Below are 25,979 nucleotides of genomic sequence, written 5' to 3'. Positions count from 1 at the left end.
TCAAAATTATAATTGTGATTTAGGATTAAAAAATATAACAACAATTTAGAGGTTTCTCTTCATTGTCAAGAATGAGTGTTTTTGCCCTAGCCAGTTTTGTTCAGTGGGTACAGCATCGACCTGTGGACTGAAGGGTCAGGGTTCAATTCTAGTCAAGGGCACACACCTCAGAGTTGTAGGCTTGATCCCTGGCACTGGTTGGGGCACAGGAGGGAGGCAACCAATAAATGAGTATCTCTCTCCCTCTACTCTCTCTAAAAAAACAATGGAAAGGGGGGGGGGTGTCAATCGGGGAAAAAGGAGATATATATAATACTTTAAACAATAAGAAAATTAATTAATTAATTAATTAAATAAATAAAAACCAATGGGAAAAATATCCTTGGGTGAGCATTAACAACAAAAAAGAATGCGTGTTTTTCTGTAGCACTGAGCATCCCTGACGAGTGCTAATAAATGATGAAAAGAGCTGACATTTCTAATCAGTGGATCACAGGAAAGACAATCTGTGATTCTAAATTAAAGCTCCAATCAAGATTATGATGTGGAAGAAATATCAGGAGCTTGTCAGCCCAGCACATGCTTTAAGGAGATAGTCAGGGAACCATTTCCTGATGCCAATGCAGATAGGAACTGGTGGCATTTCTCCACCTCAAGGAAAATGGATAGTCTAAAAGCACAAAGAAAATGGCTCATGCAGCACTTTGTGTCACTTTAACCAAGATGCTTCCCTACTAATCAGATTAACAGCCAGCACAGGTACAAATGGATGTGCTAATGCTCATCTCGATTAGAAGGAAAGATTAAATGGGCTCTCAGATGTCTGATCTAGACGCTCTGCTTTGTCAATGGGAAAGTTTCATGACAGGAGAGGTGACTTTTGTGCCCCTTTTTCATTTTTATAAGTGAGGGTTCATGGTTTAACAGAGGTGCAGGACAGGGGCATCAAGTAATAACAGTCTTGACACATGTTTATAAAGGAAGTACAGCATTCAGGTTAATTCTAAAAACATGGATAATTGATGCCTTGGGCAAAGTGCGGCAGGTGGCAGGCAGGGGTGTGAGAAAAGGAAAACCAAACAAATCATTCATCAGGGGAGTTAAATTAACACTTTGTATTTTTATAGAATGCAGTCTCAATTTAGGTCACCTACGGAGTCCTATGAAAGGAATAAATATCAATCATGTAAATTGGTGTCCTGCCGGCGTGTCTCAGTGGTTGAATATCAACCTATGAACCAGAAGGTCATGGTTCAATTCCCAGTCGGGGCACATGCCTGGGTTGCGGGCTTTGTCTCTAGTGGGGATGTGTGCAAGAGGCAGCCGATCCATGGTTCTCTCTCATCACTGATGTTTCTCTCTCTCTCTCCCTCTCCTTTCCTCGCTGAAATCAATGAGGAGAGGGGCAGAGTAAATTGGTGACACATTCTAAAAATGCTATTCCCCCAAAACCTGGGGGCGGAGGGGAGATAAAGAGACTCAGAACACACATATATATATATATATATATATATATATATATATATATATATTATATATAGTTAATGGTGCTTGAATATCTGAGAAGAGAAAGAATAAAACACCTAGCTTGAGACAAAAATAAAAGAAATTCATTGAAGACAAATACTCTGGCTGGAGATCCAGGCAAACTCCTGGAGCCTATTATGTGAAGAGGAGCATAGGAGTCAGTGGGGCCGGTGGAAGAGACAGGCAGGAAGCTCTCTGGGGTTCCCAGTCACCTGTTATATCACGGGAGAATGGAGGATTCCAAAGTGCTGCAGAATTGAAGATTTCATGTAAACCATCACTATCCTTGTTAGTGTTATTCTTATTAGAAGAGGAGTAGGAGTAGTATTTTCCTCCTCACTGGTTCATGAAGTTCATGTTCTTTAAATGTATGCACTACTCCAGAGAAAAACCTAATGAAGCTTGTATGTATCTACTGAGAAACTAGGATTCTCAAAGTTGTTTTTTATAAATATTCTAAATAGTCTATATTCAGACAAAACTGAAATGTATTTATTGTGAAGATGATTCAAAGTAATGTCCTGGAAATCATATTTTAATGACAAAAAGAAAAAGGTTATAGTGCCAAATATTTCAAAATTTATCTGAATTCAATGAACATTTATTGGGTGCTTACTGTGCGTCAGGCCCTGAGTTATATGCGTCTCAGTTTTTAAAAAAGTGAATAGGCATAATCTTTGTCCTCAAGGAGCTTCAAGTCTTATTATTTTAATGTAGTATTTTATTTTATTCAATAGAATTTGTTATATGTAGTACTGAATTTTAATAGGACTTTCTTACTTTACCTTATAGGATGGAGCTTGTATTGCCTGACAACCAAATCCAACCTGTCTTCTACTTTTATAAATAAAGTTTTATTGGAATGTATCCACACCCATTTACATATTATCTGTAGCTCCAGAGATAGAATTGCATCTATTTGGCTCATAAAGCCTAATACATTTGCACTCTTCCTCTTTTAAAAAAGAAGTTTGCTAATACCTACTATAGAAAATATATAAAGAGAGAATTGCTGCTAAAAGTCTAGCCCTCATGGAGATTTGGAAATACAGCTTGCTAAAGACACTTTTATAGGGTAAAATCATTTTTTTAGGATAGTGTTTGTAAAGAGATATTTTCTTCTCAGAATTAAAATTTGTAAAAATCACTATTTCTCAACCGACTCTTCAGCTGAACTTAAACAGCTGAACAGACTTGCCATTTGGGCAGAGATGGCAGCAGAGGCTGCAGCCTTATTTACTCACGTGGCACAGGGGGCAGCTGCCTCTCCTTGAGACACGCAGGGTTCTGTTTCCTCAAGTTCTGGACACTCCTCCTCGCTGCCAATAGGCAACTGCCTGATGATCCGTGTCCTTACGCGAGTGCCTTTAGGGGATACCATATCGTGGCACGTTTTTGAGCAGGGGCTCCACTCTGACCACTCCGACACCTGGCACTCTTTGGTGATCACACAGGACTGGAAGGTCATTGGCAGCTTCTCCTGCTGGCACAATCTGCAAAAGAGCATTGATATTCTCATCACACACACAGGCAGTTATGAACTTGGTCTTCTGTGTTCCACAGTGAAATCAGCCTGGACATTTTTATTTCTACTTGGAGGTGGAATTCTAATTTCATTGAAAATACATCAACATTTATGATGTGTAAAAGCAGTTAGACCCAAAGCTAACATTTGCATTTCCTCCAATTTTGTAAGAGTAGTTAAACCATTAATGGGCAATAGGAAATAAAGGGACTAAGCAAAATTAGCTGAAACGAAGTTTACCATATTGTTCATTTCACTCATTCCAGATTTGTTTTAATTTAGAAAATGAGAAACCAAGAACTGTTACCGTATGATAATTTCCATTCTGTTTAGTGATTTAATTAAATAAACATGCCTGGCTAACTCAATACAATATGGTTTTAAATAGAAAAAGTAGTTTGCTTAACATTATCGTTAATATCATTTGTAACATTCGTTGTCACTTATAATGCATGTTTATTCAAATAAATCAACTTTTCCAGTTCACACTTTAATACACAGTATATATATGGATATCTTAATTATTAAATATACCATAAGCATTAGAAATAGAATCCATTTATATCCATAGGTATAGGTATATCTAGTACTATATCCATTACTATAGGTATATCTAGTAAATATATATCTAATATTTACTGAAAAGTATTTATGTTTGAACTCTTATCTATCTATGCCTTCTTGGATTACAGGAATGTTGGATTTTAAATTGTAATGTCTATATATGAAGATGAAGATGATGTTATATATGTCCATGACTAAGGGCATATGCACTTTGAGAAGACTCCTGGAATTGAAAGGCCTTGTGTTTATTCTTAGTTGAACTCTTGCCCATTCTCAGTGACCAAAAATGCATGTTTATGAGAAACAGGCAGTCTGTCGCCACGATAGAGCCATTTGTTCCAATGGGAGAATGCACTGACGGTTCTGCTTGTCATTCAAGGTGCTATATTTAACTATGGTAATCAACCATACAGAGGCAGGTCCATTTTAATGTACTAGCTCACATTCAATGCTCTTAATTTTACTGGCATATGTACAAAAATTGCACTCTTAGGAGACAGCTAGAAGCATCAAAGTCAATTTGTCTGAGTTGAGAAGTCTGGGAAGTAGGATGAAGTGCGAGTGGTGGTCAAAGGGCCTTGTGAGTCAGCTCTGTTTTTCTTATAACCACAGAGAGGACTAAAATCCCATTTTTACTCAAATATCATGTATTGAGAATTAACAGTGCATTAGATATAGCACTAACCACAGAGCAAAACTTCCATGATAAGCAAGTTTTCACACTTATACTCGTGAGTTTATCTATGAAATCAGGCAAAATAATATCCAAATGATAACCTCTATATTTCTTCCCTTACAAAATTCTCCCTATTTAATTTCCTCTTGGATACGTGTCCTATCCTTCATGAGATTTAATATGGATGTACCCAGAGCATATCCAAGAGAGAGAAGCACCCAGTAGGTAGACCCAGACAGGAGGTTCAGGGTTTGGTAAATTTGTGGATGACTTCTATACTTTTAGAAACCATGAGTATATTAGAGGAAAAAAGCTAAGGCCACAAGAGTAGCTGAGCGCTCACATACTGGGGTTCATTTTAGGCTTGCATAATGCACACATGGCCTTACGGTGAACCTTGGTAGGCCCATGAGCACTGTGATATTTATTAACTTCATTTTTTTATTGTTAGTGAAACTAAATATAATCATCCATGGTTGCTAAATTATTCAGCTGCCATCCTCTAACCATTCTCTCCTTTATTCTGGCCATGCAAAAAGTTGACACTATAGAGCTTAGGGGAACTATCTATTCTAGTTCATTATGATTTTCATGAGAACATGACCCTCTGGGAAGTCAAAGGCATGAGCTGTGCTTGTTGGTTGTCTGGGGACCGACGCCATCTCAATTAACTGGAAGCTTGATAGACCCGCAAAATTTCAGATCCCCAGGCTACCCTACTGAATAAGAACAAGTATTTTCACATTCCCAGGTGATCCATATGCACAATGAAGTTTGAGAACACTGGACTAGAGCTAACTGCTAATCGGTCGAAAAATATAAAGCCACCCAATAATTACAATTGGCAAATGAATCTTTATTAGTGCAGCCTTATTTTTTTCAGATAATGGGAACTGACTAAATCACACAAAAGGAAATTTAGTATCAGATATTAGGTGGTTTGTACAGTAATTGGATAGGCTGGAGGAAAAGGCTTCTAAGACAAGCCTCCAGCTTTCAGCCCTCAGAATCACTTCACCGTTTCTCTGATCCAGAAAGCTTCTTTGGTGGCTACAAGAAGCCACATTTCTGGCACTAACTCCCCTGTTAAATGGGTACTTCTGCCTCTTCCTTCTGACTTCAGTTTAAAATCCAAGCCCAGATCTAGCACGCTATTGGAGTCTAAGTCAGATCCAGAAACCTGGCTGCAAGCAACTTTGCACACTTTGTTGTATGATATAGTTTTCTGCCTTTGAAGTACAGGAAATCCCACTAGCTCAGGGCTAGTCAAAATGTGGTCCATAGATGTGTGCAACTGCTCCTGAGGGCTGTGCAATGAGCTAAGCACAGAACTGAAAGTAAATGCTGAGGCATTTTTACAGCAATTTGAAGTCTGCAACCCTCAAGTGCATGACACAATTCACTGAACATTGTATAGGCCAGTTTTGTTCATGTTGAATTCTATGGTGAGAGGCATATGGCATGAGCTACATGCTAGACATACACAGTACAGCCATATTGTTGGAGCTGTAGGAAATCAAATAAACACAGAGATAAAAATCAGCCAGAATCTGATTCTTTAACATAGATAGCTTGAGAAGCACCACACTGGTGGTATTGGATGACTCATGAGTCTGCTAACCTGTGGTAACCCCCAAACCCAGCTCACTTCCTAGCTTCTTCATTAGGCCAATGGAGTGTGATGAATTCATATGATTTTTCATAAATAGAAATCATTTGGGCACTTAAGAACATTTTATCTATAAACAGGATCCTTAGCAATCTGTCTTTTTTAGCTCCTACAGAAGAAGTCAATAGTAAGCACTTATAATCTTATTGAATTAAAGAACATTTTTTTTCTTTCTGTAAAGGTACAAATCAATTCAATTACATTATTCATGTTACAGGAAGATTGTTTATATAGAGGATATTACCCTAAACCTTTTCATAATATCAACAAGTACCCCCAAATTTTATATGAACGAACACAACTTGGTGTTCAGAGAAGATTAAATTTTCATTTTGTTTGTATGAAGCAAAATATATTTGTGGGCTTGATACTCTGTTATGACAACATGGCCACACACTTTATTTGATTAGGAAGTTTGTTCTAAGAATGAAAGTGGCTGTCTTAATCCTGGTCAGCAAAATGTAAGGGTAAGGGGGCTTAGACCACATACAGAGTATTACTGTAACTCTAGTGACTATTTCAGAAAAAAAGACATGCTTTTTGAGGTAGATGCATTTTTTGCATATACTGGTACATGACTGATATGGTCCTGAGAGCCATCAGCCAATTGACAGTCCTTTCTATGGTCCCATACCTTAGGAGTACATCTGAACAGATTTAATGTTAAAATTATATTTAGAGATGAATACAAGAACATAATGCTCAGATACATGTATTTTTTCCTACTAATCTACTGTTTGCTTTTTCAATGAAAAAAGTGAATGGACCCAGAGGACTGCACAGTTTTTCTGAGTCCCCAATCTGTAGCAAGTTAGAAAATGATGACTTCTGTGCTCAGAGTCAAGAGCCCCCAGACTTTCCTAAGCTGCCATTCTTGAGTTGCATGACTCTTACCTGGTGGCAATTACTCTGCCCCATAGCTTTCCCTACCTGGTGAAATAACATTTTCCTAAAAGACCACTAAGGTCCCTTTCTCCAATAAAATTTAAGACACTTATGTTTTCAAACCTAACCAGTCTAATTTCTTACAGGCCTGTTTTCAGATGGAATCTTTAAAAAACAAACAAATAAAAAACCAACAAACCTTTCCAAGCTTTAACTACATTCAAGGTGCAGTCCTTTTTAAACACAAAATTAAATTTCCTATACGTTACTATTTATTTATCAATGTAAATGAGAAGTTAACAAATTTTTTGAGCTAATTTCATTCTCCTAGGGTGCCCTTTCCTTCACAGAATTCGTCAAGTTAGAAGCAATAATTCTTTTGGAAGCAAAATGCATGCACAATCAAACCACTTAAAAAAAAAAAGGCAGAGGTCTTTCCCTTGCTTTGATATTTGAAAATCTTTTGTTGAGCTGCCGGGGAACATTGCCAGATGGTGTCACCTGCCAGCTGGAGTGATCATATGCTCCCTATTAAAGCTGAGGGCCAGGCTGCCGGTCAACAGCTGAATGTGGGATATCAGCACAGCACGTCTCTAGTAATGGGATAAACTGCTACAGCAATGAGGCCTCCCTGGAAGGGCCGGTACCTACATTTTCTATCCTTTCACACAGCAAATGCTTACATGCAGCTGTTTCCTTATCACCCGTGCTGTTCAGGCAATGAGCCAGAATGGAGATTCATGGCACAATCCCAAAGCCACCCCAAGTGAAAACTTTAGGTAAAAACTACCTATCTGACTTCTAAAACTGCGTTCCGTGGCATGAATCATTTTGGCAATTCTTTTCATCAAAGACACTTTTTAGCATGAAGGATTTTTTGCCTCTGTTTCTAAAACATCAACTAAACAAACAAACAAACAAATAAATAAAAACACATAACTACATGGATATTTTAGGAATTATTTTGGGTTCTGAACCCAATTTCAGTGTGTGTGTGTGTGTGTGTGTGTGTGTGTGTGTGTGTGTGTGTGTTGAAGCAGAGGGGTTTCCCAGCACCAACAAGCAATTCTCAGACACCAGCAATTATTTTGGGTTCTGTACCCAATTTCAGTGTGTGTGTGTGTGTGTGTGTGTGTGTGTGTGTGTGTGTGTGTGTGTGTTGAAGCAAAGGGGTTTCCCAGCACCAACAAGCAATTCTCAGACAACAGCAAGTTGTTCCAGAAATCAACTTGATTCTGACACTATCTACCCAGAGGTACCATCAGGTTCCACAGGTTAAGGGTTCAGTCCTATCAGACTGCCCACCACACACTTCAGATGCCAGTTGCAAGCCCAGATTGTCACCTGTGCTTCTGACCGACTAGCTATAAAGCAGAGGTTCTCATTTCTCTCTCTTTGGATTCCATTCATTTGCTAGAGGAGCTCACAGAACTTGGACAAACATAAGCATTTTACTTACTAAATCATCAGTTTATTAGAAAAGAATATATAAGTCAGGAACCGCCAGATGGAAACAATGCATAGGACAATGTGTGTAAGAGGTTTGTCACTTCCATGTCCTTTCCAGGTGTGACACTCCCCCAACCTCCACATGTTCACCAATACAGAAGCTCTCTAAACCCAGACCTTTTGGGCTTTTTTTTATATATAATAATTTTATTTTATTTATTTTTTAAATATATTTTATTGCTTTTTTACAGAGAGGAAAGGAGAGGGATAGAGAGTTAGAAACATCAATAAGAGAGAAACATCGATCAGCTGCCTCTTGCACACCCCCTACTAGGGATGTGCCCGCAACCCAGGTACATGCCCTTGACCGGAATAGAACCTGGGACCCTTGAGTCCACAGGCTGATGCTCTATCCACTGAGCCAATCCGGTTAAGGCCTTTTGGGCTTTAATGGAGGTTTTATTCTATAGTCATGATTGATTAAATTGTCAATTCCTATAAATGTTAGGCATGAAGATGATGGCAAAGACCAAATAAACTTAAAAATCTGAATCTACCTTTCAGCATTAACTTTCTTCTCTGGAAGCCACCTAAATTCTCCCTTAACCTAAACTTTTATCTCCTCGGACACAGAGGAACACTTGATTATTTACTGTCTCTTGTTCACCTCTAATTTCTGCATGTGTGATACTATTTCTCCCCTATTGGACTTTATAATTCAAATCTTGCAGCCTTATTTTGTTTATCCATTTGTTTAATTTGCCTCAATACTGGGCAAGACATAGACAACATACTCTCAATTGATAAATTTCATGATGTAGATAACCAAATAGGAAGAAATCATTGTCAGTGTAGCAACTGAAGATAGTCAAGGGTATTTTATGAGTAATAAAACTGTAGAAGAGGCTTTAAATTAGAAGACATAAAGAGTTCTTGAGAAATAGTACTTTAAAACATCCTATCCATGAATCAAAAAGTCTTTAATAAACTCTTGAGCTATGCTGTCTGTAGGATGAAGAACAGTTTGCTTAGTTCTTTCTACACTTAGAGAAATAGGAAAGCTTCATCAATTAAATGACGAAACTCTATTTGCCATTCCATAATGCATTCTTAAGGGTTTCAAAAGGCTCAGGGAAGAAACTGGGAGTCAGAAATAGGACTTGAAAATCAATATCTTTAGATACATTGCAATAAACAGGAAAAATGAAAATTCCTTACGGCTATATGGGAATTCATGCTAGAATATTTGTTCAACTTCATGAAAAACTGCCCTATTGTTAGCTATATTTTTTTCTCATCATTTTTTTCAGAATGTTCCAATATATATCTCAAAGTTATTCCCCTTTACTGAAAACTAAATTTCATTGGAAATCTCTTTTGTTGAATTACAAAGTTAGATAGAAGAGGATGCTTAAGGGAGATTAATAAAAAGAGAGGGCAGATTCCCTTTTTAAATACTAATTTGACATCTTCTAATAATACATACAGGGTTTCAAGTTATAAATTGAAGTTTGATATAGACTCGTAATAACCATAAATATGAAAGAACCTCACACTTCAACCTCAATAGTACATACTTGTCAAAACTATGAGAATTTGGAAAGATATTTATCAGTTAAGACACACTTTTCTTTTATTGCAGTCTGCTTCAAGTGTTAGGGAAGACCTACCTAAATCAACATTTATTGTGCAATAAAAGAAATCGATCCAATTTCTATTTTAAGGGGAGAAAGATAATGCATTAAATATATGCAGATGGCACTTTTAAATATATAGATTTTCATTTTGGGGTAGGAGGATTGATTACAATATGTTATTTTATTGTGCTACATATTCTATAACTGATTAATAAGGCTATCCTTCAGAGTATATTCATTCTAATATTAATGGGTAACTGTGTATTCAGACAGGAGACCTATTGTATCACTTGAAAAAATAATGACTGTACATTAAATGTTTACAAGGTAATAAATATTGTTGATCAATTTCATTAATATTAACAACCATAATCATTGATTTAATGGTTTTGTAGGCATTATATTTCACTATTTGCTCAGAATAGCTACTATGCATACTGGATTTATAATCAAATGCAATAAATTCATAGATTTAATAATATTATAATTTACAGGGTTATAAACTTCCTGAACCAAAGCAATATATACAAACACAGGCGGGTGTTGAAGGTGGTAGGTTAATCCAGGAAGCACCGCTATGACTGAAAGGAATCCAAGATAATGCCCTCAACCGATTCCTCAATTTTATAGATGAGGTAACTATGACTCAAAAATGTTACGCAATTTGCCAAATTCATAGAATAGCTGCCACTGGCCCTTTAGCATTTTATGTGCTGCCATCTCAGAACCCACTGAGAATCCTTGAGTTCTCGATGACAGTACCCCAGCCCCAAGCTATGATATCCTGAATTACCTAAGGGAAAGGCACCATATTCCTACTCCTGGTGGCTTTAGTGAACAGCACCCAGGATGACCCCTGCTCTTCCCCTTCTCCATAACACAGCTCAAGTTACACATGTGACCTGGGTCCTATAAGGCTAATACCACGGTGTGCAACCCGGAAGGGATAAGAACACAGCTGCATGCAACTTAAGGATGTGATTGTCCTGAGAAGGAGATAAGCAGTCACAAAGGTGTTTGGTTATTCTTCCCTGGTTAGAATAGAGCTTCTGTCTTTAGGGATATTGGGTAATGAGCGGTGAGTAAAGGCATGGGACCTCTCCTGATGGGAGGTGTAATTCTACCAGATGTGCTTCTGGCTGTGTGGCATCTAGGCTTGTCTCCCTGTCTTACCCTGGAATTCTGCACTCCGCCTATAGCCAGTAACAAACTCCTTTCTGTTTTTAAACTAACTGTTGTGGACTCTGTTACTTGCAGATAAGAACACTGACCAGTATACTAATTTTCTAATAAATTCACTTAAGTCTATAATTACTGCTTTGGCCAAATATATAGTGTATTCATTTTCTCTTCTATTATTTATAAATGGCTCTCAGTTTTTTGATTTTTGTTTGTTTGTTTGTTTTTTTAGCTTAATCCCCTCTTCAGCCCAAGGGTATGTATTTTTCTTCTGGCTCTCTTGTAGTTGCTAGTTTCTAATTGTAATGTGCAATTATAGTGACTATAGCCTGTTTGAAATAAATGGAAGCACATTGACTTAATCCAGATTTGTCTGGTCTCACACAGTGTATTTTATCCACCACATTATGTAATTTTGACCTCTGTGATTTCCTCCATTATTTTAATTACTTTAATGGAGGAAATCCATCCACAAATTAGATACTGTTTATGGTCTCTTCTATTTTCCTCTACTATTTAACATTTGAAAAAATAGTTCACCATTATTCAGTTTGTTGTACTGTGTACAGAGGGCTCAACATTTATTTTTTAAAACAGTTCTGTCACTAAGCTGATACTTCATTTAAAATGTTAATTAAAAAAGTCTTTCAATCCCTAAATTTTTATATGTAATAAAAATCATATAAATAATTAAATAAATATGTAACTCTCTGCACCAATGAAGGCACATTACAAATCCCAGTAATTTTGGACACATTTGCTACTCCTTCCTCCATAAGTTATCAGTTTTACATTTCTTTGCTTTTAAGAGGCAAATGCATCATCACAACCTGCACCTGGAAGTTAGTTCAGCACAGTGTTCTCATTTCACCTTTCTCTTCCCACTAAGTTGGACATACAACAAAATCAAGTCAAGGGGATATATGGGGGAACCCCTATAATGCACATGTCCTGTAAAAGCAATACAACCTGAAAGTATTGATCCAAGGCTATTCAGAGAGGCAGAAATACAGTGCAGATGCATTCCTTTGTCCTATCCAAGAATGTTGTAAAATTGAAGAAATTTCAGTTTTTTCCTCAATTTTTCTCACATTAAAGGGAACCTGGAAAAAATGTGGTTCTTAGCAGCGCTGCTTAACTTTCTCATTCTTTTACTCAGTTAACCCAGAGATACTTCCCCACCCCAATCCTACCACTTCTGTTGCTCTAATTCCTTTGCATAACAGAATACATCCTGGCAGCTTTTTCCCTTTTCCTCCTCACAGAATAAAGGCAAAAGGAAAAACATTAATAGCAAAACGAGCAGAAGAAGGTTGTGAATAATCACTGATTATTGATTTTTATTCTCTAACAATAATTCATTTAAATGCTTTTTTTTAACGGTAATCATCACCTTACTTTTCAAGGAGACTCAGAAAAAAAACAAAAAAAACCCATAAGCATTATTTTTAGAATCTCACAGTGATGGTATACTAGTGCTTTGAAAAATAATTGTAAGTATATGCAGATATATCTAGGCAAGACATTCTATGAACCCAAGATTTCCTCTAGCTAAAAGAAACTTTCTATCTAGTCCATAGGACTTTGATCCTTCTTGAACTACTTTACAGAATGATTGACTAGACTTGTGCTCTCACTGTTCACCAGCAGCTGACAGAAGAAATGAGTATATGTACAACACACACACACACACACACGCACGCACGCACGCACACTGACATACTTTAAAATGTAAATCGTGTTTCATTTTTTCTATTAGCTGCTCAGGTATGTCAGCCTAACTATTTTAAGTGCTATAGTCAAACTTCAAATGCGATTTTAATACATCATATAATATCCTCTTTCACCAATTATATGTACATATGTATGTATACATACTTGCACATACGTACACATATATGTCATTCATGCACTGATTTGTTCATTCATTTCGTTTTTTTAATTTTTATTATAAAACACTTCCAAATCCTTATTGGAAGTAGACAGGTTATAATTACATTATATGAATGCTAACAGAGATCTGAAATAGATAAAACACTGTGAGATTTTAAAAATAATACTTGTGTTTTTCCTTGTTGGCAAATGACACAAGTACTTCACACTATTCAGCATTCTATTTATCACAAATTATCAACAATCACTAATTTCTTTGCTGTTACATTAAATACCTCTTTTTAGATGTTATGGTCTGGACTAATTAGGAAGTGAGCTAGGATAAAGGAAAATTAACCACAATGTTTTGTTTCAATGCTAACTTACTCTTCTTTAAGTGATAGGCTATTTAAGAGATCTAGAGTTAATTGAAAATTTCCATTATCAAGAGTCTCTTTTCAATTAGCGATCAGAGAGGAAGAATATATTACTATATTTGAAGACCATGGGCCTCTCTGCCAACTCTGGGTTCGCATGGGAATTAACAGAAGAGGAATTCTAACTAGTAACACTTTGCACTTCCTTAAACAGGATTCAATTTGCATAAATTCTGTAACATAGACTCTCCATTATAAAGCTTCTTCATCTTGAATTATTTCTACAGTAAATCTCAGTGTGGAGCACAGAATAAATGTGACATTTTTTAATTATTTGAAGAATTTCTGAAGATAAAAGAAAACTCAAATACTATATTATTACATGACTTGATTTTGATCACAAATATTCTCCTTCTGTACTAATATTTAAAAATAATTATTTCAGCAAACTTAAATAAATCCCCCAAGAAGAAAAGTGTTGATTATACTTGAAACTGCTTTGTTCATTCAAGTAAAAATATGATGTAAATAAAATAATTAATATAAACACTGGAAAGGATAAAAACATCTTTTTGTTAATGCTATCACTATTTACTCTGAAAAGTAGTGTAGTAGAGTCAAGACTCTAATAAAACACTTTTTGTATTACAAATAGAATTGGCAATGTAAATAGATAATACAAAATACAAAAAAAATCAATAGTTTTACCCTTGTAAAAAGCACATAGACATAAAAAAAATGCTAAAATCTCTATATTAGCAAGAAAAAAAATCACATAATATGTTTAGGAATAAATGAAGCAAGAACTATCCAGAATGGGTATAAAATTATATTATTTTAAAACATAACACACATTACAACTGCAGAAGAAACTGAAAACTATAATACAGTCTTGATGGCCATTTATAGTTACATTTAAATAAAAATGATCCCAGGTAAAATCACAACATGGTTCCTTCTTAGAAGTAGGTATAAAGACCTGCTTCTTTGGCCCTGCCAGTGTTGCTCAGTGGTTGAGTGTCAACCCAGGAACCAAGCATTGTTTGATTTCTGGTCAGGGCACATGCCCGGGTTGCAGGCTCGATCCCCAATAGGGGACGTGCAGGTGGCAGTCGATCGATGTTTCTCTCTCATTGATGTTTCTCTCTCTCCATCCCAGTCCTTTTCACTCTCTCTAAAATAAATAAAAACATATTAAAATATAAAAAGATAAAGACCTGCCCTAACTGGTTTGGCTCAGTGGATAGAGCATCGGCCTGAGGACTCAAGGGTCCTGTTTTCGATTCCGGTCAAGGGCATGTACCTTGGTTGCAGGCACATCCCCAGTGGGGAGTGTGCAGGAGGCAGCTGATCGATGTTTCTCTCTCATTGATGTTTCTAACTCTCTATCCCTCTCCCTTCTTCTCTGTAAAAAATCAATAAAATATATTTAAAAAAAAGATAAAGACCTTGTCGTATGAATAGCAAAAAAACAAACAAACAAAAAAAAATTAAAAAGAAGAGCACTTGCCACTTCAAATACAGCAAAATATAGTATACATTCACTGTAGAAAAATCTATATGGTGAGAAGACAAATAGATCAGTCATATAATATAGAGAATCCAGAATTAGATTCTAAAAATTCTAAGTTACGAATAGTTCAATAAATGAAGAAGATACAAACTGTTTAAAATGGCACCAGAAATCCAAAGGAAAGAAAATAAAAACTGAAGCCCTGGCTTACACATTTACAAAAAAAAAAAATCCATAAAGGATTTAGTGTTGACCACCTTTTTGGAAAGCATCTAGAAATATCTTTTAAAATTAAATTTGATCCAGCAATTCCACACCTGGGAATATGCCCTAAAGAAATCAAAATATCAATTCACATGGACATATATGCATGAGAATATTTATTGCTGGTTGGTTCCTGGTAGTCATAACCATAAATAAAGTTAACCCCTTTCAGTAGCGGATTTAAGAAGAATGGATTAGAGTTATTCTACATAAATTAAAAGAGTTTCATTTAAGAAAAAAATAATGTACAGGAAAACGTGAACAGTATAATCCATTTTTTAAAAATTGAGCAAAATAAGTTAGTTGCATAGAACCATGGAACAGAATGACAAATTTCAGAGGGAAGGCGGGGGTTAGGTGTGGGTTGGGGGGGAGAGATTAACTGTGGAACTTATATGCATATATGTATAACCCATGGACACAGATAATAGTGTGGTGAAGGCTTGGTAGAGACAGGTGCAGGGTGGAGGGGGTCAATGGGGGGAAAAAAACAAAGGGAACATCTGTAATACTTTCAACAATAAAGATAATTTTTTTAAAAAAGTTAGTTGCATGTATGCATGTATATGTACAGTCAAATATGTATAGGTTCATATGACTACAGCTTGCTAACATAACTTATACTCCACGGGAAAATGAAGATGTGCTTGATGTGTTAATATAATTCAAGAAAGGGGATAACAAATTTAGCATGTATGTAACAATCCAATTTATGTAAAACTATAGGATATAGATACATAACATGAAGCATAACCACTAAAATATTACAAAATGGTTATTTCAGTGTAGTTGAATTCTAGGTGGCTTTTCATTTTTCCTTATATTTTAATATATTGTTTTTGATTTAAATATAATTTGCATTACTTATATAAACAGAAAAATAAGTCTATTTCCACTGTGTAAAAAGAGTAATAAACATAAATATTTCAAAAATAATCTCTCTATATAAAAAGTTAATATGCTAAGTGTCCCTCCAACTGGTTGCTATGACATACACTGACCACCAGGGGGCAGATACTCAAAGCAGGAACTGCCATGAAGCACACTGACGATTTACAGAAAACAGTGCTGCGGACCTGGGGCTCAAAAAGCAATACTTGGCTTCCCCCAAGTGGGACACAGGCCGTGCCATCACCCCAGAGCGACATCCCACAAAATTGCAGCAGGCGCTGTTCAGACCCCATGGCACAAACTATGGCCCACAGCCCAGCCCAGAAAAGGTGGCTGTGGGCGCCAGGAAATGATGTCATGTAGCAACGCCCAGCTTCCTCTCCCTAGCAACTAGCATCCTTGAAGTTTCTCAGCCCAGGAACCCGACTTGCTTTATAGCCAGGTGCAAACATTTCACACTTTAACCAAATGTTTGTGTAGCATTTTCCCATGCCTCATCTCATTTGATCCTCACAGAAGTCCTGGAGTAGGTAAATAGGAGACTCGGTGGAATCTTATTTTCTTTTCATGAGCAAAACACGAATAGCAATTTTAAATTTTTCTTCTGATTAATTTCCTTTCAATGTGCATGAATCCATGCACCGGGTCACTAGTTATATTATAAAATATTTACATGTAAGCTACAGGATACAAAGGGAGGAAATATGATCATGAAACTAAAAAAAGAAACTAGTTTCATTTATTGTTACTAAAATATATTGGATTTTCAAAGCTTTTGGACATAAATTTTCATGTACTTTTATAATATTGACTAGAGGCCCAGTACATGAATTCATGTATGGGTAGGGTCCCTTGGCATGGCTGGCGATAGGGGCTGATTGGGGCCAGCCAGCTGGGGGGAGGGACCATGGGAAGTGGCTGGTCTCAGGAGGTTGGCTGTGGGAGCGCACTGACCACCAGAGGGCAGCTCCTGCATTGAGAGTTTGCACCCCGGTGGTCAGTATGCATCATAGCCACCAGCCAGTTGTCTGGTCGTAATGATAGCTTAGGCTTTTATATACATAGATTACTACAAATGGTAGCTTAGGCTTTTATATATATAGATTACTACAAATGCTCACAAGTGATTCAACTCTAATTTTGCAATTATATCTATTCATAAACAACTATGTTTCAGAAATAACTTTTTATATAATTACTAGAGGCCTGGTGCACAAAAATTTGTGCACTCGGGGGCGCGGGGGGTCCCTCAGCCCGGCCTGTGCCCTCTCGCAGTCTAGGACCCCTCGGGAGATAACGACCTGCTGGCTTAGGCCTGCTCCCGGGTGGCAGAGGGCAGGCCCAATCCCTAGGTGCAGCCCCTGGTCGGACTCAGAGCAGGGCCGATTGGGGAGTTGGGGCGCCGCCCCCTGTCATGCACAGAGCAGGGCGGATTGGGAGGTTGCGATGCCACCCTGAGTCACGCTCAGGGTAGGGCCGATTAGGGGGTTGGGGCACCGCCCCCTGTCACACTCAAGGCAGGGTCCATGGGGAGGTTGCGGCGCCACCCCCTGTCACGCACAGAGCAGGGCGGATCAGGGGGGTTGGGGCTCCGTACCCTGTCTAGCACAGAGCAGGGCCCATCAGGGGAGATGGGGCTCCGTACCCTGTCACACACAGAGCAGGGCCCATCAGAGGTTTGGGGAGCTCCCCCCTGTCACGCACAGAGCAGGGCCGATAGGGGAGTTGGGGCACCGCCCCCTGTCACACACAGAGCAGGGCAGATCAGGGGGTTGGGGCACCACCCTCTATCACCCACAGGGCAGGGCCGATCAGGGGGTTGGAGCGCCGCCACTCTCACACTCAGGGCAGGGTCGATGGGGAGGTTACAGCTCTACCCCATCACACACAGAGCAGGGCCCGTGGGGTGGGGGTTGGGGTGCCGCCTGGATCAGGGTGGGGGTCCCCACTGGGGTGCTTGATCAGCCTGGGTGAGGGGATGATGGCTGTTTGCAGCTGGTCACACACCCTTCAGGGTGGGGGTCCCCACTGGGGTGCCTGGCCAGTCTGGGTGAGGGGCTGAGGGCTGTTTTCAGGCTGGCGGGTGACTGAAGCTCCCAACCACTCCTTTTTTTCTTTTTTTTTTATTCTGGGCCAGCTTTAGCTTTGAGGCTTGGCTCCAGCTCTTAGGCCTCCGCTGCTGAAAGCAGGTTTCTGGCCTTTGTTTGCCTTCTGTATTTGAAACAATGTTGCAATCCTGCTAGCTGAAGCCCAACGGACTAAAGCAGGTTTCTGGGGTTTTGTTTAGCTTCTATATTTGTAACATAGTTGCTTAGAGTTGCAGCTCAGCGGCCTGCAGCGGCAGGCGGGGAACGTTGGAGTCCTCCGTCACTGAAGCAAGCAAGCCTCATGTTAGTTTCAAGCTGCCTGGCTGCTGGCCGCTATCTTGGCTGGCAGTTAATTTGCATATTGCCCTGATTAGCCAATGGGAAGGGTAGCGGTCGTATGCCAATTACCATGTTTCTCTTTTATTAGATAGGATGAGTACTATGAAAACTTTCATTTAAAATAGCCATATGAATGAAGGACAATTTCTTTCATTTTTGTACTTTTTAGATGATATGCAATATAGAAAAAGACACAAAAACATATGAATATCAAGTGATTTCAATATGGGAGTCAGTTTAAATATTTATGATTTTCTCTAATTATAAAAGATATTTAACTATGTTGTCTTCCTATAATAATGTGACAACTTTATAATTATTCTATGTGTGCATATCTCACATCATTTCCACCGTGGTATAAGTGGAAGTTGCTGATACACATGTCCCTATCAGGTACTGCTCATCTCTAACCTAGAATAAGGCTCTAGTATTGTCTCATACTTCTGGAACATCCAGTTACCTTTCTCTGATACAGACAGTACGTTGGTAATGTCAAACCATGGGGTTGCCAAACATCCGATAAATTGTGTGATTGTTTTTCTTGATAAAAATTAGTTAAGCCTAACTAATAATTCTGTTCTTACTTTATGCCTCCCTTCTACAAATATCTAAAAGTTGTAATTCCAATTAAAGCTCAATAATAATTTTCTTAATCTAAACATATTGCATATTAGTACCTTTAAAGCATTTTTAGAAGTCTAAAATAGTTTTATCTATATTGCTTTTAAATTTTTTCTGAAAAATATTCACCAGAACTTTTTAAATTTGAAATCAATGATATACCTATGACATTGAAGTTACTGTCCTAGATTAGTTTATTTAATTTATATACAGAAGTACTATCATGCATCTGTATACAAATGAAAATATAAATATCATATTTACAAGGAGATTACACATATAAAGACATAACTGAATTTCCAACTCTAAAAATTGACATTGCCGATACGGTCCTTTCTAATAGAGATGATCAGCACAGAATAATACAGGACAATTGCCCCCACTCCCAAATCATTCTCCACTTCACTAGTTCCTCTGGCTCCCCTGGGCTCCAGACTGTCAGTTTCATAATGAAAGTAGGAGGTAAAATGAAATTATGCAAAATTATGTCACCAGTGCACTCTTCCCAAGGAACTCCACAAATCACTTCAATAATGTTTTCTTTTCAAATTGATTTATTTCACAACACCTTGCTTTGGTTGTTCAAATGTAAACAGTTTCAAAAATCCAATTTGCAAGTCTAAAATTAAGATGGAACGGCAGAGCACATACATCGCTCATGATGATTTCACAGCGTTTCCTAGTCTTTGACAGTTGTCAAAATTAACGTTACATGACATGATCCATTATGTTTCTCTCAACACTGCATTATCCAAATATGACAAATTCAATTAAAAATAGTTTTCATCCATTTCAACCCTTGCATTTATTTCTTTTAGCTCCTTTCTACACTTTTCTTTCTTTCTGTCAAGGTATCTTATAAACTTCATGTTTCTATTTATGACAGCCCTTTAATAACAATTTCTTCATAACTTCTAACACAATCCTTACTTTTCTATTTTTATTTTTTAATTACAAATTTGGTTTACCTTATTTTCCTTTATTTAATTTATCCTCTTTATTACATAAAAATACTCCACATAGTTCTGAACTAAGTCAGAGAATTCTGTCTTCATGGAGGGGTGGCTATAGACATAAACCTTTGGCCCTTAAAGATACAAATGTACAACCAAAGTCTTTTTTTATCCAGCTTTATTCTGAATGCAGTGTCTTACAAATCAGGAAACAATTAAGGATGAGATAATTAAGAAATACATACTGAGTCGCCCAGCCAGCGTGACTCAGTGGTTGAGCGTCGACTTATGAACCAGGAGGTCATGGTTTGATTCCCGGTCAGGGCACATGCCTGGGTTGCAGGCTCAATCCCCAATAGGGGGCATGCAGGAGGCAGCCAATCAATGATTCTCTCTCATCATTGATGTTTCTCTCTCTCTCTCCCTCTCTCTTCCTCTCTGAAATCAATATATATATATTTTTAAAGAGGATCTCTTTCACATTCCATTCTCTTCCTTTTTGGAAGGGTAAATAAAATCTGGGGAGTGCAGAGTCTGGGGAGCAGTCCTAATTATAAGGATCAAAGTGATATACGTGGAGATGCTTAGCAAAAAGTAGAAAACCTTAGCTGTCAATCATCCTAGAAGGTATCAACAGGCATAGCCAGGGGTCCGCTGCAGTGGTCTGGTGTGATCCCAGAGTGTCCTTGGCTGTGGTCTATTGAGGAAATGGCAGATTTAAAGTCTACATATTGTTTGAGAAACATGAAATAATTGACCACCAAAATAAAAAAGGCAATGTCTTACCCTCTTTCTACTACTTGTCAGTGTTCCATTTTAGCTAACCCAGCCATCCTAGTATTTTGTCCTTTATTTATCAGAGTTCTAGAAATTGGAGGCTAATACCAGGCAGGCAATAGAAGACACAAACTATTGAATAGAAATTGCCAAGATTGAATTTGCTCTTAAATTTATCCTGTATTGTGCGTTGGACCTCATAATTCCCAGGGCTGAGATTTTAGGATCCAGGCGTTCCTCATCCTTTTCTTGGATTATAAAGATGACCTAAGCCCTGGCTTCCCAAACTCTTAAGATTTGGGGCCTCCCATCCATTCTGACCCATTCCTGTGTATGAACATATAATTCTGTCTCCGCTTATTGGAAAACCCCCCACATTTCTCTTCCATACTATTCAAGTCATCAGGCGTCCATGCTATGGTTATTTACTACTATTTACATGCTCCCTTAATTAGTGTCCTACAAGTTCTTCACTATAGATAACCTGCCCATTCCTACTTCTCAGAGTTTTAAAAAATCATGATTGACTTGGAATGCAAACTTCCCCATCACATCACTTAGGTAAATATAAGCCATTTTGGGGAACTTGGTAAAATTCTATGACCTTAGCAAATTTCTCTAGTCAATATAGATGCAGCTTTCTCTTGAAAACTTTAGTCATTTAATCTTAGATTTATCTGTTCATTAAGCATTTTTTAACCAACCATGAATTATATCATATACAACCCATTAAAGACACAAAATATCTGGGTCTGTATAAAGTTTTAGTAATTACAGTAATTTTACTTATTTTTTTTCACTTTTTATTTTTCTCTCCTTGTCTCTCATGCATAAAATTAAAGATATCAAGAGAAGAAACATGGTTTACACATAGCTGCAACTATATGAAATCTTTATATTTTTGTTTACCTATTTCTTTCTTATTTTTTTTTACTTATTTTTTTATTTACTTATTTACTTATTTTTTTTCACTTTTTATTTTTCTCTCCTTGTCTCTCATGCATAAAATTAAAGATATCAAGAGAAGAAACATGGTTTACACATAGCTGCAACTATATGAAATCTTTATATTTTTGTTTACCTATTTCTTTCTTTCTTTTTTCACTATATGGGATCCTTGGTACAGTAGAACCTGCCAGAGAATTATATTTTTTATAGAAACTCTTTGAAAACTGGCATGAAAACTGAAATGTGTCAGTATACCATATCTCATGTGAAATTCAAAAGTGTGCAAATTTCAAACTATTGAAAATAATTTATGACAAATTCATAATTATTAATCTCGAGTTAGGATATATATGTGTGTGTGTATACCTTTTACTATGTTTATTCTTATCCATCTATTTATAGAAATAGTGGTATGGCTTATAGCTACTAGTAGTCTTCTGAAAACTTTCTTTAAAACCATAGAGAAGAATTATCAGTGGTCATAATTGATTTTTCTTTATAAAAAAACCTGCTTTGTTTGCTCCAACACTTTATACTGTGCATGACTATGCCAACATTCCAAGATCTTTTCAATACAATGGCTTCTTGTATTAAGCACAGCCCAGTTATTTTGTTCATTTACAATTCAGCTGCTGGTAAATACTAGCTAAAAATTTTTTACAAGATTAGATACAAGATTAGAAAAAAATGATATACAATTAGAGAAAAAATGATACAAGATTCGAGGGAAAAAAAAGGTGGAAGTGTGAGTAGAGGCCTAAAATAATGCGCAATATTGCACAACAATTTTAAGAAGGAAATAAGATAAAATACATGACTGAAATACAGACCCTAAAAGAGTGGACATATTCTTGATTATGTTCACAAATAGTGCATGAATGATTTATTAAAGTCCTATCCTACGTGGATTTTTTTTCCTTTTAACATTACTTCCTCCCATTTAAACCTTTCTTGTTATATTCCAGTCAGAGGGAGACTCAGTACCACCCACTTAAAGCTAACACAATTCCAGCAAATAAATGGAAACAATGGATGAGATCACTGTTCCTGACAGAGATGCAAGGTCACTGCCCCAATCCCTGGCCAGGCTGTTCCAGGAAGTGCCAGCTCAAGAAAGTTTCTCAAGGAATCTTGTTCTCACACCAGTTCAAGGAAGAAAGCTAAACTTAGAACAATCAAATGGGAGATTCTAATAAAGCTCTAAATAAAAGCAAGGGAATTGGAATGGACTTTAAAGTTCATGTGAGGGAAGATTAGGCAGTGATATCTACAATGTGGCTTAAGGTTAATTCCCTGCCTTAATTCCTTTCCTTTCACTTACATATGTTTTAAATGCTACCTAAGAGCTCTCTTTTGTTCAACTGTCCCATGATAGGATCATCATTTAGACCAAAAAACTACTGAGAGGTGATAGAGAGAAAAGTGTAGGAAAGAAGATATCGTAGGCATGGTGAGACAGTCACACCATTAGGATGTGGGAAGTGACCCTGGTGTCACCCTGACACTTCTGAATTTGTTATGTTTATAGGTATATATCAACAATGTTAGCTTTTAGTCCACCATAATCAATGCCAACTAAGTAATCCACCTATATAATAAAAGGCTAATATGCAATAGACCAAACAGTGGAATGACCAGTCACTATGACACACACTGACCACCAGGGGGCAGATGCTCAACACAGGAGCTGCCCCCTGGTGGTCAGTGAGCTCCCCCAGGGGGAGCGCTGCTCAGCCAGAAGATGGGCTCATGGCTGGCGAGTGCAGCGGTGGTGGCAGGAGCCTCTCCCACCTCTGCCTCAGTGCTAAGGAGCAGCGACCTGAGTGGTAAGGAGCAGCAAGCAGATGGGCAGTAAGGAGCGAGGGGTCCTGCACTGTGAGAGGGCGCAGGTCAGTCAAGCTGAGGGACCTCCCCCCGCCCCCAATACATGAATTTCGTGCACCGGGCCTCTAGGAGTAATTATAAAATAGTTTAGTGGTTTCAAGATATAAAAACAGGAGGAATAGACAAAATAATGATGTTTGTAAATGGACCAAAGATTAGACTAATTAAAATAATGCTCAGAAACTATTGGAGTACATTTATAATATTAAGAATGATACATTTTCTCATTTCTATAAGGAATATATTTTATTAAACTATGAAACAGAAATCGTTTAGTATTAACAAGGCACAATAATACTGAAATTATCTTCTAAGTGCTGCCTCCTGAAAGGAACCAGTATCTATATTCTACATTCTATATATTCTACATTCTCTTAGTTGAATGGACTAAAAATCACTACCATCAATAATATACTTTTTCATGGATAGTTTAAGATTTTAGCTAAAGATAACATGAACCCATGTGATCAGCAAAATATTATTTCCTTTTTTCTTTATCTTATACTTAGTTTTAATTACTATGATTTTAGTAATGTATATAGTGTACTTTTATAATAGTGTGTGAACTTAATTTTTAAATAAATTATATATATAGATAGATAGATAGATAGATGTGCTCAAAACACTGTTTCTAATAAATGTGGAGATGACTGACCCACAAGGTATAAAGTCCAAAAATTTAAGCTTGACCTCTAAGATTTCCCTGGCTTCTTTTGTCTAATTTCTCATCCCTTTATAACATAATATTTATATTATATTAAAAAGGAATGAGGAGGGGCCATTCTTTTAGGCCTCTACTCACACTTTTTTCCAATCTAATCTTATATGAATAATCCACATACATCATATCCTTGCACAGTGAACCATTACTGACGCATATCTTGGTACCATTGCACTTACTGTTCTCATATTTTTCCTTCATCACCCTCCTCTATCTTTTGCATACCTACCAGTCCTTAATTTTACCAGCAGTTCCTATATAAATCTATTCCTTATCCTGTCAACTTCTGTTTAGAAAGAACTCACTAACTCAGCTGCCACTTGCACATACTCTGTCTATATATACAGACGTAAGATAGGACTTCTGTTTTTCTATTGCTTTTTGTGTCATTCTTTCCATAGCAAAGAATAGTTCCACTTTGTTTTTGTTTTTGCCTATTGATTCCAGCACCCAGAATGTCTCTATGTCTGTACTTTGTTGAGCAAAAAAGTAAATTGATAAACACTAATATCCAGCAGGGTTAGCAGAATACAAATTGTAAACTCTTATGGGCTAAATCAGAAGAGTTTAATGAAAGGATTATTAGAAGTGTTGCAGTGTTAAGAAAAATCGTCAAGAGATAGTGAAGCACCCAGGGACTAGCAACTCTGGGAAGATGATCATCCCAAGGTAATAAAAGAGCCGAGGGAAACGATTCACCAGAACCAGAGAGGGACCTGCTAGTGGACAGAGCTGCAGGACAAAACCGCAGGAAAGTAGTCACTGATCCAAGAAGATGGGACTAAATACTCCAGCTTCCCTATCCTCCCACCTTCACATACATGGTTGCTGTCTCCCATGGGTGGAATCCAACCAGAAGAGAACTAGGAAGCCTTATTAATTTTATTATTATTAATTGTTATTAATTAGTAATGCTCAACAATCAGCCTCTGGGCACATACGCAGAATCTGGCAGAGGTTAGGATTGGCTCTCAAGGGCAAAGTGCCCCGTCAGCTCTACATTTCGAGAGAAGTTAAGGTTCTCTTTTGTTAGCCATACATTATCTAAAAAGGACCGTGGGCCTCTTGACTCCATTTCTTTAATCAAATGTGGCCAGCAAGCAGCTGAGGCAGGCTTCTGAGAAATGATGATGGCACCTTGGCAGGCAAATCGACACTCTGGGTATCACAGAAAGTTCTTTAACCTAAAAGCCTGCTATTTATGCATGAGAAGTAGTAATGTCCTAAATGGATTCTGAATAACCTAAAAGTAGTCATCATTACTTTACATAGTGGGCAATTTACTCCCTTCCTTTGCAGTTTTACTATTCACGAAGTCATGATGTGGGAATGAGCCCTCAGGATCGCATGGCACATCCGGTGAGTAAAACCAGGCAGTTACTTTCAAGACTACTGAGAGCTGTCTTCCATATTTACTACATATGTATAAATTTGTCTCCATGTTCTACTCTGAACTGGTTTGTGGAAGATGTGAAAAATTAACTAACTTTCTACCATTAAAGATATATAGGATTTTATATCCACAACTTTAGCTATGGTTTTTGTTCAGGGTTCATTAGAATCACAAAAATTGGAAGCTTTTAGAGATTTTTCAACTCCATCCTTCTCTTGAACATCACTA

The 25,979-nt window shown here is 37.4% G+C and overlaps 1 protein-coding gene across 4 annotated transcripts in view; it reads right to left on the bottom strand.

Annotated features, from left to right (window-relative positions):
• The window catches only part of THSD7A (thrombospondin type 1 domain containing 7A), a 319,576-nt gene that overhangs the window by 173,157 nt on the left and 120,440 nt on the right, over positions 1 to 25,979 (bottom strand). For all 4 annotated transcript variants that reach the window (XM_036328030.1, XM_036328032.1, XM_036328031.1 and 1 more), the window contains exon 3: positions 2,772 to 3,020. In XM_036328030.1, coding sequence (XP_036183923.1) covers positions 2,772 to 3,020 — 249 coding nt within the window. The remainder of the gene's footprint in view (positions 1 to 2,771; positions 3,021 to 25,979) is intronic.

The sequence above is a fragment of the Myotis myotis genome, unplaced genomic scaffold, assembly GCF_014108235.1.
Source record: "Myotis myotis isolate mMyoMyo1 unplaced genomic scaffold, mMyoMyo1.p scaffold_m19_p_11, whole genome shotgun sequence".
Classification (NCBI taxonomy): Eukaryota; Metazoa; Chordata; class Mammalia; order Chiroptera; family Vespertilionidae; genus Myotis; species Myotis myotis.
Note: the sequence above shows the minus strand (reverse complement) of the source record. Positions and strands in the feature narration are given on the sequence as shown.